This window comes from Fistularia commersonii, chromosome 35 (genome assembly GCF_037954325.1).
Source record: "Fistularia commersonii isolate RoL2024-O1a breed Wild chromosome 35, RoL_Fcom_v1.0, whole genome shotgun sequence".
In the NCBI taxonomy this organism is placed as follows: Eukaryota; Metazoa; Chordata; class Actinopteri; order Syngnathiformes; family Fistulariidae; genus Fistularia; species Fistularia commersonii.
The window spans coordinates 9,830,590-9,844,639 of NC_141318.1; the positions used below are offsets into that span (position 1 = coordinate 9,830,590).

General features: G+C 39.0%; 1 protein-coding gene across 6 annotated transcripts in view; it reads left to right on the plus strand.

The window, feature by feature from the left end:
* Positions 1-14,050, plus strand: part of tenm3 (teneurin transmembrane protein 3) — a 366,691-nt gene that overhangs the window by 290,787 nt on the left and 61,854 nt on the right. For all 6 annotated transcript variants that reach the window (XM_086142740.1, XM_086142745.1, XM_086142739.1 and 3 more), the window contains 5 exons: positions 1,616-1,748; positions 1,860-1,988; positions 7,928-8,059; positions 8,188-8,323; positions 10,404-10,547. In XM_086142740.1, the coding sequence (XP_085998866.1) occupies positions 1,616-1,748; positions 1,860-1,988; positions 7,928-8,059; positions 8,188-8,323; positions 10,404-10,547 (674 nt within the window). The remainder of the gene's footprint in view (positions 1-1,615; positions 1,749-1,859; positions 1,989-7,927; positions 8,060-8,187; positions 8,324-10,403; positions 10,548-14,050) is intronic.

Genomic DNA, 14,050 nt, shown 5'->3' on the forward strand with positions numbered 1-14,050 from the left:
CCATCTGGATAATGAACCTTAAAGCTGCCATTAGTGCCCTGTCTGTACTGTGTTATTTTGAGCAGAAAATGTTAAGTATTTAAAGTTGTATGCCCAATATGTGGGTCCCAGAAAGTGCAAAGGACTAATGTGCATATGTGTAGTCTAATTATAAAAATTGTCATAAACACCTTTGGCCAATTTGTTGAATGATGAGATTATTTAGGAGAAACTGTGCATTTAATCTTAGACTTTAAATGTGCAGGAATTCTTTGGTCTTTGTCACTACGTTACCTGCATCACCTTTCTTATGTTTAACCACCGTTGCTATGGCATCCTGTTTTGAACGCCGTCCACCTCATGTTACTATGTTAAATACAACTTTGATATTTCAAAACAAAAGCAGACCCGACAGTACATCTACGTCTTTCACTCTCCTGTGAATCACACTTGATTTCTGATCGCAAACTTGGTGTGTTCGTTCTCATTTTTGAATGCTCTCATCTCTGACATCTAGGTAAGAAATGGAATTCAATGCTCGCGCAAACGTGTGAATGACGAGCACAGAAACATTCTGAAACAACAGACGGGAAAACTCTCATTGTGATTCCGCGCACGTCTGTGCATCAAGGCAAACTTGAATGAAACTCAAAATTAATTTATCACGACTCAGCCGTTCAAGAGATACAAACACAGCATTTTGTGGAGGATGACTTGAGGGATAAAAGACTTGTGTTTATCTACTTGAGAAATATCTATATGGAGTACTTAACAAAAACACGTAAAATACTCGAGAAAAAAGCCAAATCAGCGATACAAAGGCGGAACATCCAGCGCGACCACTCCTCAGTCTGGTGCGCATTAACTGAAGAGGCGGGAGCATGTGGAGGAGTGGTATAAGACTCTTTTAAAATGCATTAGATTCACAAGGATGCAATCAATCACCGCAGGACACGAACACCCATTTATACACAGAATAGCGCACGTTATCCTCTCAACAACATATGGATTCGTAATGAAATGCGCACGCAGCCTCGAGGAAATGTATTTAAATTCACACACTGGTAGAATTTAAGAGACTTAATTGTGATATTTATCTATTCAAGAGGAAGGGATGAAATTACATCAGTGGGCTTCCACCGCTTCGCTTATCAAAATAAAATTGGAATTGTTCAGAAATAAAATTTAATGCTTGGGGTGCCTAATGAATTCCAGGCGCACATAAGCTTTGGGTTATCTTCAAACGCTGACTGTGAAATGTGGTTTTCATGAAATTAGTGTTGATTAGTTTCATATATTAGCATGTTTTATTATTTCAATTGATATACGTTTATGTAAATTTAAAAAAAACCTGACAATGAAGATTTGTTTGAAAACGTACCTGTAGATCAGGAAAATATACCTTAAAAACAGATATTTCCAAAATTTCTAATTTCCTATTTGATTTGGAAACCAAAGACATAGGACATAATGGACGCTATTTTGTCAAAAAAAATCCTGTGCGTCAGCAAAAAATATCAACTCAAATGTTTTAAAATGTAAAGGTCTCTAATGGTCAAGATTATTCAGACAGAACTTTGTAGCTTAATAAGATAATAATTTGATGGCAGCATAATCACTTTTTGTTCTGCTTCAGGTTTGATCTGCTGGCCAACGGTGGAGCTTCCCTGACTTTGAGTTTCGAGCGTTCTCCTTTCCTCACCCAGTACAGAACAGTTTGGGTGCCCTGGAACGTGTTCTATGTGATGGACACCTTGGCTATGAAGAAGGTCAATTTGGTTGACTCCCCCCTGATCTACAAAATGTCTAATGGCCTTGTTACATTCAGCGATGACTCAGTGATTACAATAGGTGACAGATGAACATCGTGTCTGTTTCAGGAAGAGAATGACATCCCCAGCTGTGACCTGAGCGGCTTCATCAGACCAAGTCCTGTCATCGTAGCTTCTCCTTTGTCTACCTTTTACCGAAGCTCACCTGAAGATGGCCCCATCATACCTGAAACACAGGTAGGAAACTCTATATTTTGTTGCTTTTGTTAAGTGTTTGTTTCAAAACTATATAAATAATAGAAAAAAATTGATTAGCTTTTTTGTCCCCATTTAATTGTACCAAGAAAACTCCTGAGACCTTCCTTATTACCATGTGCTAAGTGTTTTATATCCCCTAGTTAATTAGGATCTGTACATTCATATCTGTGTCAGAATGAATAAGACTTGATTCAAGGATGCATATCATGAAATGGATGTCATTTGCTCTTTCTAGAAGTAGCTGCCAAAAAAAAAACCTCGACGATGACATATCAAAGTTCAATGCATTATAAGGTTTGATGAATTCAGAAGTCAATCCACTAAAATTAGGACTCTGAGACATATGAGGTTGAAGCTACTCCCTGCTGAAGGAAGAAAGAGTTAATGAGCTCTTCTACAAAATTGCCTTTCTGTGCGGTGAGCCCAACACTTTGTAAGCTAAGACTGCTAATAGAAAGTGAGGACATAAATGAAGGGGTGGGTTGGCGGGTTTGATTACAAGCCTCAGCTCAAACAGTAAAAAGTAAAAGAAATTCAAAGCAAATTGTATGTTTAATATAATGAGCAAACTTCAAGCCTGCATGATTTTCGCTAGCGTAAAGCCGCAATTGGCATAATGAGTAAAGTCATTAATGTCGAATCAAGTTGCATGAAATAAAAGAAGCAGCATTTATTTATTCATTTTCAGTCTGAACAAAGTTTTTGGCAAATATTTAGCGGTTGAAGCATAAAAAACAATATTCCCAAAATGTTATAAATTACCAGTGTCAGAAAAACTGCCAGACACAAACAGACTTGGTTGTGGATGGAGAGACGCATACCCACCCTCTCCCCCTCACACACACACATACACATACACATACTCTCATGTACAAATTTACCACAGCTGAGGGTTCTTAGCTCTGGGGTGGTTGTTTTTATAGGAATCTAATGGCATATTCCCACACATGCACACACACACACACACACACACACACACACACACACACACACACACACACACTCACACGCACAGCCCCACCCTTTTTCCTGCCTCTAATTGCATATAAGCTTAATAGCACGTTTCTGTTAGCAGGCATCTGATGCTTATCATGAAGGAATGTTGTAATTGCATACACATTATACTTTGTGTGCAAGAGTCGGGGAGAGAACCAGAGGTGTGTGCGTGTGCTTTCATGTCTTGGTGAATGTGTGTGTGTGTGGTATCACCATGTTGTGTTAACCTGCACAGAGGAAATGAAACATAAGACCAAACTCCATGTGTGTTTTTGTATTTTTACAACCCTGAACCCACGCACCATAATTACTTTTTATTTGACAAGTGCCTGTGTGCATACGTATGTGTGCATGCATGTCTATGTGCAATAAAAGTGAAACTACTGTGTGTGTGTGTGTGTGTGTGTGTGTGTGTGTGTGTGTGTGTGTGTGTGTGTGTGTGTGTGTGTGCGCGCGCTCGTGTGTGTGTGTGTGCGCGCTCATGTGTGTGTTTGTGTGTGTGTGTAGATCAAAAGTAAGTGAATGGAAAGACGCTTCTCAGCTTTTGGTGGAGCTGAGTCCATTAGTGAGGAGGGGAGTGGAAAAGGGCAGTCTTAAAGGGAAAGTAATGGATCAGTAATGAACGCTAAATGCCTAGCTAATGAAAAGGCTATAGTGCAGTTGAAAAGTATAACACCAACACAGTCCAAATGGATCATTCCCTAAGGAGATTTTCTTTCGCCTCTTCCCCAGAGCTTTCCTATGTGCCCTTTTAAAATATTCTTTTTCAATGACAGTTTTCATCATCATCATCATCACTTTTTTTTTCACTAACTGACTTTATTAAACCCTATTTATTTCCCATCAGTTCAAATATAAAGTCCATATCATGTACACACAGACAATGACAGTACAGAGGAGGGACCCCAACATGGTGCCTGTGGGCACCTGGTCTACTCAAAGGACCACAAGTCACCCCCCCCCCCAGGCCTGTTCTAAAGATAGCTCACCACAGTGCGACTTACCTGTATTGGTGTAAATTGGAAAATGACAACATTTGGATAAGTGGTAGATAATGAATGAATTAATGTATTTAAAACAAAAAAAAAAAAAAAGATTCATATTAGGTCATGAAGGATTAGAGTGTAGGTGTTTTGGTGGTGCAGTGGTTTAGTGCTTCCGTACAAAGGAACCTGTTCCAATTCCCACCGGGGATTCTTTCTGCATGGAGTTTGTGTTCTCCCCATGTCTGCATGGGTTTCTTCCGGGGTCATATTGGGGACATTATTGGTGGCCCACAGACATCTGTGTGAACAGTACCTGACGGAAGACTCCACTCCACAAAAAGAAAAAAAAGGATAGCACTGTGCTGTCAGGTCAGTTCTCCTACAGCTCACACAGACAAGATGAGCAGATGAGTGATATGCTCTTTCTCTCTCTTTAGCTCAATTTTACTTCAGAAAATGTTGAAAAGAAGACATAACCTCCATCTGAGGACTGACCAGCTCAGAGTGGCAGGGAGAAAATAAAAAGCTATTGCCTGTGCTCTCAATCTGTGCCTACATGACAACTACAGTATGTAAACATAATGCTTCCAGTAACGGTTTTTGCAGTATTTTGCTTAAGCTGCATTTTTCTGGAATCAACTCACTTCAAGCACAACTGGCTGTTGTTTCTCTCCTTTGAGCTCACGTGATGACTTCACGTCTATAAACTTTATCAAAGGTTTCCCCTTAGAAAAGCATTCTTAATTAAACAACTATTATTGATATCAAACCGAAAAAACCTACCAGGCTGTGTTGGACATACATTTATTATTTAGCCAGTGGTTAGAGCTTCTCCCTCACAGCATGAAGGACCCTGGGTTGGTTCTGACGGGGAGACCTTTCTACATGGAGTTTGCATGTTCTACCCATGTCTGCGTGGGTCTCCTCCAGGTTCTCCGGTTTCCTGCCACAGTTCAATAACATGAATTAACATGGTTAATCGGAAAAATGTGTGAATGAGAGTGTGAATGGTTGTCTGTCCGTATATGTGACCCTGGGATTGACTGGCTCTTGCCTGATGGCAAGAGAAGCGGTAGACTGTTGATGGATAGATGGTTTAATTTAGTTTAGTTTACTATGATAACAGGCCTCTATATATCAAGTGCATTTTCAATTATCAGTTACTTTCCCCTCACAAGATATGAGTCATCAAAACAATGCATGTACTTTATCAGAATTGAATTTTATTTTTTCTTTAAGACCAATGTTTTACATGAGGCAGTGGTTTAGCTTCACTGTTCAGACATGAAATGTACTCTCAAAAATCAATGGAAAAAAGAATTGTGATGAAATCAAGATCAAGATATTATCATTGAAAAATTGTAAAATATTTTTGCGCTGTTGCCTATCTCTAACTCTGACTTTTTATAGTTCAAAGATCAGTATTGTGTGTGACCAATAGGTTGGGCAGTGATTAACCACTAATGAATATCATTATTTCTTGATGATAACAATTAAAGATAAATTGAGCAAATTAAGCTTTGTGACCCCTGGTATATGGTATCTGCAGGAATTATGTTGAGAACATTTTTTTTTTTATTTTTTTTTTTACTGACTTGGATAGCAAATATATTGAATTTACCCAGTAAAAAATTGGTATCAAAACCGCTTCATTTGTTTAAGACAATAAACCAATTTGAATATGTTTTCATTGTCAAGCTAATGATTGCTGAGAAGAAAAGGCTTATCAGTTTATGCAAAAAATGACCGGTTGAGTTGAGATAAAAAACATTTCAGTTTTTCAAGTCAGCAAAACTACTTGTTTGGCATATAGTAAGTGAGCAGATTGTAAGATCAGATTCTTGCGTTAACATGATTGTTCATGAGGCCATTTTTTGTGTTGTAATGTCCCAGATAGGTTTTTATCCATCTGACATCTCTGGGTTTTTTAGTGTGTTTTCAAGTCCCTGCCTACATGTTCTCACCATAACTGTTATCCTGATAACTGAAATTCTAATGGCAATGGTATCTTTAAACTGCATTGTCTATCTTTCACCATCATGGGTAAAACACACTCGTAGCCTCTTCATGTGGTTGAAAAGATGAATACTCAACCAGTTCACGCGCCTACACAAGAAAGACTTTGGCTGTTGTCAAATTCTGGTCCCCTTCAAAGAGCAGACAGAGAGAGGAAAAAATACATTTTACTTGACAGTAAGCAGTGCCTGTTGAAACTAAAGGAATCCAGAGTCACCACCACAAGTGTCAAGAGGTCAAAGTAGTTAATATGCTGTGTGGTTGTGTACGTGAGTGAGTGAGTGAGTGAGTGAGTGAGTGAGTGAGTGAGTGAGTGAGTGAGTGAGTGAGTGAGTGAGTGAGAGTGTGTATGTGTATTTTGTGTGTGCTAAGAGTAGCTAGACTTTCACACATGAATTGTATACTTTTGATGGTTTTGATCTGTTTACATTCTCTTGAGGCAGATAGTTTATTTCAGCATTTGCATGTAGTGTCAGTGGGTAATTCATCAAATGTCCACAGTTGTTGCTTGTATAGAGACAATATAAGGTGCCTTAAATAAAATGTATTTATTATTATTATTATTATTCATCCATCAATCCATCCATCCTGCCATCCATCCAACTTCTTCAACTTATCCTACACTCCAGGTCACAGGGAATGCTGGTGCCTATCCCAGCTGTCATCGGGCGAGAGGCGGGTTGCACCCTGTCAATCGCAGTGCTACATATACAGACAAACAACCTTTCGTTTACCCAGTCATTCGGGGCAATTTTCCCTATTTTTCCAAATTAACCTGCATGTTTTTGGAAACCAGAGAGCCCAGAGGAAACCCACGCAGACAAGGGGAGAACTTCACACAGAAAGGTCCCCTTGTCCAAATTGAACCAGGGTTCTTTGTACTGTGAGGCCGAAGTGCTAATCACTGCGCAACCCTGCCAATAATAATAATAATAATAATAATAATAATGATAATAATAATATTAATAATAATAATAATAATAAAAATAGCTGTTAGCCATATTAGTCAACAACATAAATTACTTGATTTCGTTTTATTAAGATTTTGGCTCAAATGGGCTAATGAGACACCACCACATCGCAACTAGCTTCTCCTGTATCTTTTTCATTTATTCACTCACTCATTAATTTAACATTTTTATTTTATTTTATGTATTTTACACCTTTATAGGCTCCTACTGTTAAGCTAGAAGCAGACTCAATTTCCTTTGAGTTTTCAACAGAAGTTTACAATAGTCTGAATTCATAACTTCATAAAATTCATAACTTCCTGGACACCGATTGTAATTTTTCTTTTCAGGGCTCAAGACACTCTAAATTTATAAAATAAATCTATTTAATCGTATTTACACGGATGAGGTCAGAACGTATAAAGCAGCCAACTCGCCATTCCTAACAAATTGCAAAATCAGAGTGTTGATCAAAAGAAGGCTACAATCCACTCCTGCAATCACAACTTCTTCCAAAATTATCTTTGACTCTATTTTATTGGAAAACACGTACTACATCTGGGATTCAGATGTCATGCCGTATTCGACAGAGAAGACTTGAATTTGCTCTCCCGACATGAAAGTATAGCATGGATTCAGGGCCTGATGACCAATATGGTTGCTGTGGTTTAATTGTTTGAATATGAACAAAAAACTCACTGAAATTCATTTTGGGGAACAGAGAAAATACATTGCACTATTTTGTCATCTATTTTTCTTCATTTATTTAAAGCAGTGATTAACAGGTGATCATCAAACCAAACAAATCAATGTGCAAAACCGCCTTAATCTGGTCGTAGTGGCCCGATTTCCATTACATTTAGAAAAAGCAACATGATTTTAATAAACTGCTGGCCTATGAACTGAAAGCACTGTGAGTTGAAGTCATCCTTTTATGAGCCATGAATAAAGTTTCCTTCATGACCCTCAGGTGTTACAAGAACAAACATCAATTCCTGGCAGTGATCTGAACCTGATCTACCTGAGCTCCAGGGCTGCAGGATACAAACCAGTCCTCAAAGTCACCATGACACAGTCGGCAATACCATTTAACCTGATGAAGGTGAGAGACGGAATGTGTTTTCATAAGGTTCTGGCATGAAGAATTTATAGATAAAATAAACGAAACACTTTTAGCTCCAGTGTCAAAAATATTAATGGAACCATAATCTTCGGTCTCTGTTCCCCAAGGTTCACCTCATGGTGGCGGTAGTGGGTCGTCTCTTCCAGAAATGGTTCCCCGCCCAGCCGAATCTGTCCTACACTTTCATCTGGGACAAGACAGACGCCTATGGCCAAAGAGTCTACGGGCTGTCCGAGGCAGTTGGTGAGTCTGCTGCTGTCCGATGTGTCGCCACATGGCTAAAGTAGAGGTCACTAAACGGGTAACTGTGGTCCTTGGTCTAGATCCAGGTGCCATCTTATCTGGACCTAGACTGCTTACTTGCTGAGAATTAGACCTTTGATTAAAGAAATGTTGTCTGATACCAGTTTTCCACTAATTAGTTCCAGCATGACTCGACTCTGCCCTGTTTGGTTTGGTAGCCTGGTAAAGTGTTCAAGCGAGCCGAGCCAGTACTAAAATTTGATGCCAACAGTCTCCCGGTCACTGGTTGTCCATAACTGAGCTTGGCAAACGATGCAAAATCAAACCCACAATTTAAGATAAAACGTACAGCGGCACGAGATGTTGGCATGGCTGTTGCTGCATCTTGCTGCCTGTATCGTTCTCTGGCTCTCCTGTCTTGCTTTGTGTGTAACAAAAAGCCATAGACCAAGAAGCAAGTGCACCATAGCCTCTATTTCTTCCATTGCTCATGTGGTCAATGTTGTTTAAAGTGACGTCTAGGCAGTTTTGCACCACAGTGCAATGACGGTCTTGCCCACATTGAGAAAGAAATATGAAGTTACAGAAAATCATCAAGTCACATCAAGTTTTTTGCATACCAACTGGCTTAAAAGCTATTTAGCAAATGAGCTAAGGACAATTCCGAATAGAATATGCTTTTATATGTATAAAACTGTATTTTTGTTTCAGACTTACTAGGTGATGCACTCTGAGAGAAAAGATACAAAAGAAGCAAATGTTTTAAAATCTTTTTATGAAACAGTTTTCCTTAAAAAGAACACACTCACATAAAAGTCTGTACTAAAGAGTATTAAGGTGGTGTGAATAAATGGCGGTACCGACCCAGACAGTGATTAATAGGAGATTTGGAAGATAGATGGTTAGTGCTTGGGGAGGCGTGGAAGCGTAACCAGGCATGCATTACGTCAGGCTAAGTCAAACAAACCTCTGCGACTTCACCGGCAACAGGAATAATCATGTTGTCAAAGTGACGACAGCAACCTGCACATACAGACGTGGGAGAAAGATAGAGACAAAGCAGGACAGAATGTGTTCAAATGCTAAACACAATCAGACAAAGATTATTTCTTCCATTAATTTCATTTTAATTCTAATCAAAACAAACTGCATGGATCACAGCTGTCAATCTAGTGTTTCTGCCAGCCTAATGATCTTCTATTCCCTTTCTGACTATCTACACATTTATAGATGGATATACTTCTTACTAATCCATTGAATAAGAAATATCACTCTTTGATCTGTGTGAATGTTTAAGTTAAGAGTTATACATTCACTGACAATAACCAACAGTGGCATTATTTCATGGTTAAACAATACTGAAAGTCCTCCCCCCATACGTCACAATGACCACAAATACTTTGCAATTTCCATCATTTTACTCTAATCCTTTCTGGAAAGATACTTTTCTTCCCTGACTCATCGATATTTACCTTCATCCAGACTTCTATCAGCTTTACATCTGTCCTCCCTCCCCCAAACATCTTGTCCCAAATTTAAAACACACACAGCTGTAGCAGCCGCTACCTCACACAATAGCTGATGGCTGAAATCGTGCTTGGCAGCAACGTAGCAGTACAGTGATCTGTGTGTGTGTGTGTGTGTGTGTGTGTGAGCGTGCGTATGTATCACTCTGATTTGGCAAATGTTCTGCCCTTGACGTTACAGTGTTGTACCTTACACAGACAGGCAGACAGCCCTGACAAGAGCTTTTTCCATGCAAAGCCAAATGTGTCTGCTTGTGTGTGTGTGTGTGTGTGTGTGTGTGTGTGTGTGTGTGTGTGTGTGTGTGTGTGTGTCTGTCAGAACACAGAATGAACCCCCTTTGTTGAACCAGCAGCAGGAGTCAGTGGATGTTATAAAAGTAGACAGATGGAGGTTAACTCTGCGGTTTGCATGTTTTCAAACCTGTTGTATGTTGGTTTTGGTCTGAGTCACAGGAACCTTCTCTTGTCAGGTTTGAAGTTTGAACTCAAACACAGTTGCATGAATCTAACTGCCCTTTGTGTGTGTGTGTGTGTGTGTGTTATGTGTCTTCTAGTGTCAGTGGGCTTTGAATATGAGTCCTGCCTGGACTTAATCCTGTGGGAGAAAAGAACAGCCATTTTGCAGGGCTACGAGCTGGACGCTTCCAACATGGGAGGATGGACGCTGGACAAACATCACATTCTGGATGTTCAAAATGGTAGGTGTTGTAGAACCCAACACATCAGTGGAGGTTGAATTAATCCTCCTGTCATATGATATATTAGAAAATATATTATATACTGAATCGTTGCAGCATGGACCAGACACATTCATCAAACGGTGGTAAAAACTGACATAACATAAGTTATGCCCTTCTATCCTAACTAAACTATCAATGTGATCTAAATCCTTCTCAGGGATCTGGATAAAAACAACAGAAACAGTTTGTATCAAATTACAAGGGTATCAGATGTCTAGGGCTATGAAAAAATACCATTTCAACCATCCCTGAATGTGTAAATTAAAGTTGCAAATGATAATTAGTTGGATAGTCTGTAAAAGTACAGAAAATTTGGGAAAAAGAAAGGGATCGGTGTTTCAGGGCCCATGATGTCACCCCCTGTACTCAAAGAGATTTGACACACTGTCAAGGAAAGGCCAAGACACAAAGAATGATCACGCCTGGGTTTTAGAATCTAGACTTCAAAAACTGTTAGTCAAACCTATTTATTAGAAGTTGCCAACTAATTGATTAATCAAGGTCTTTAGGAAAATGCTGGATTCTGGGACAGTGATTACCACTCTGTCCATTTGTTCAAACCTGGGAGATCTCATGGAACAATCATACAGAATGTAACAGCTCAGGAACTAATTTAGAAACAAATACAAACACAGCAGAATATTGTAACATAGCCAACGTATTAGACAGCTATTAAAATTGGAGCAATAATATATGTTTTCTTTGACTATCGTCTCTATTCTTATCCTCTTTTGAAGATGTACAGGGACACTGGGGAGTCGAGTTATTCTTACAACATAATAATTACTGGGATTGGTATGAATTTACACAACAATGAGCATTTTGAATTAAAATGAAATAAATACTTAATTTGTATGTAGTCAGTTATAGATCAGATAAGCAACTCCTTAAGGTTCCACTGCTACTAGGCATCAGGAGTCCTTCAAATAAATATGTCGTATCTGCTGAATTGATAAAATGACACTGACAAACACAGTGAGTGTCTCTCTCTCTTTCCCTCTCTCTCCTCACATCATTAAACAGTTAATCATTTGTGCAGAAGAGTAAATCTAATTGCAGTGTGAAGGCATGAACATGTCAGCAGTTGATTGATTGTTGTACAGGCACTGAACAACAGTGGAGAGAAATAATAAAGGTTTGTCCATGAATGTATGTATGTGTGTGTAGGTGAGTGTGAGTTTTATGTGCCTGTGTAATTGTGTGTGTTCCTTGCTGCCCTGTTAAATCAGTTCCAACTGCCCATTGGAATTTTTGCAGGCCTATCACTCTTTCCCTTGTTTGCCACACGCATGCACACAAGTGCATGAACGCACTGTAATGTAATCCTATGTGGTGGACCATCACAAATTCAGTTGAAATGAAAATGTTGTCGTTGTGAAATCCTGACAATGCATTATTGTAAAATTTCCAAAATGAATGAATAGATAGATAGATAGATAGATAGATAGATAGATAGATAGATAGATAGATAGATAGATAGATAGATAGATAGATAGATAGATAGATAGATAGATAGATAGATAGATAGATAGATAGATAGATAGATAGATAGGTGTGTGTGTGTGGACGGATGGACGGACAGACAGACAGACAGACAGACAGACAGACAGACAGACAGACAGACTAGATCAATCGGCAGCAAGGCAAGCAGGCAGGCAGGTATATATAGACACATACATCCCTGGGTCTAGAAAGGGGCCTGATTTTTTTCAAGACAACATTGAAGCAGATAATGTCCCTTTTTAAAATTTTTAATATGATAGATGTCAATACTGTGAAAGCTGGCCAATAATTTTGTTGCATTTTTAAGATAAGGGTACAATAATTGTTTGACATATTGTAAATATGTCACTCTATTTTATTGCAATATAAGCCAGATTTATATAAAAAAGGAAATAAAACTACAACCAGAGATACACATAAAACAGGGAATTTGATAAGAGAGACTACTTCTTCTTCCTCTTCTTCTTTCGGCTTTTCCCTTCAGGGGTCGCCACAGCAAGTCAACTTTCTCCATCTAACCCTATTCTCCGTATCCTCCTCTCTCACACCAACTACCTTCATATCCTCTCTCACTACATCCATAAATCTTCTCTTTGGTCTTCCTCGAGCCCTCTTGCCTGGCAGCTCCATTTCCAGCATCCGTCTACCAATATATTCACTATCCCTCCTCCTTACATGACCGAACCATCTCAGTCTGGCTTCTCTGACCTTCTCTCCAAAACATCTAACTTGTGCTGTTCCTCTGATACTCGTTCCGGATCCTATCCATCCTGGTCACTCCCAAAGAGAACCTCAACATCCTCCCCTCTGTAACCTCTAGTTCTGCCTGCTGTCTTTTGGTCATTGTAACAGTTTCTAGTCCATACATCATCACTGGTCCCACCACTGTCTTGTACACCTTTCCTTTTATTCTGGCTGAAAGTCTTCTATCACATAGAACCCCAGACACTTTTCTCCATCCATTCCAACCTGCTTGGACCCGTCTCTTCACCTCTTTTCCACACTCTCCGTTGCTCTGGACTGTTGACCCTAAGTACCTGAAATCCTTCAGCTTCTTGATCTCCACCCCCTGTAGCCTCACCGTTCCACCGGAGTTCCTCTCATTCACACACATATATTCTATCTTGCTGCGACTAACTTTCATTCCTCTTCTTTTCAGAGCATACCTCCACCTCTCTAGATTTTCCTCTACCTGTTGTCTGCTCTCACCACAGATGACAATGTCATCCACAATGATAAGAGACCACAATGGAATCATTTTGCTTGATTTAGGTTTAATTCATTAACCTGTCATTAACTATCATGATACAAATGAACATGGAGATGCCTACTATCTTCTTTCAGCTTGTTAAATGTAATATTTATATAAAAAAGGGAAAGAAAGATCAGACAATCAGTCTTATACCTTATTTATTCAGACAAAGTGTTTCATTATATTCTGGAACTAAGGGATCATGTTTTATTGCTTTGAAAGTGTGCACTGTAAAGTATGGGATTTGAAGATTTCACAAAATTCTAAAGCCCTATCACACAAATAAGTATTTCCAATGTTCAAGGTAAAATGAAAGATAAACTCGACGTTGATAAAAAGTGAAGTGATGTTATGCACACAATGCTGCCTGTGCATCCAGACCAGCACAGGATGCAAGGAAAGCCAAATCTAAATATAAAAGTAGATATAATGGCTTCTTTCGTTGTTTAGTTTTCCAATTCCTTATGGATGTAAAATGCTATTAAACAGAGAAGATGAATAATTAAATAAACAAGTATGACACTGTATATCCAATCTGCTATAAGAGCCCAGATCCGCAACCGAGATTTTGTCATTTTTACTCCTATTTTTGTTTTTTCCTTTTATCGCCATGAGTCGTCGAAAAAGATCATTTTCAACAAGCCTGTTGCAAAATAAGTTTTAATGACATTCTCATATAGTTTCCAGGTAGCTAAAATTTCTAAAA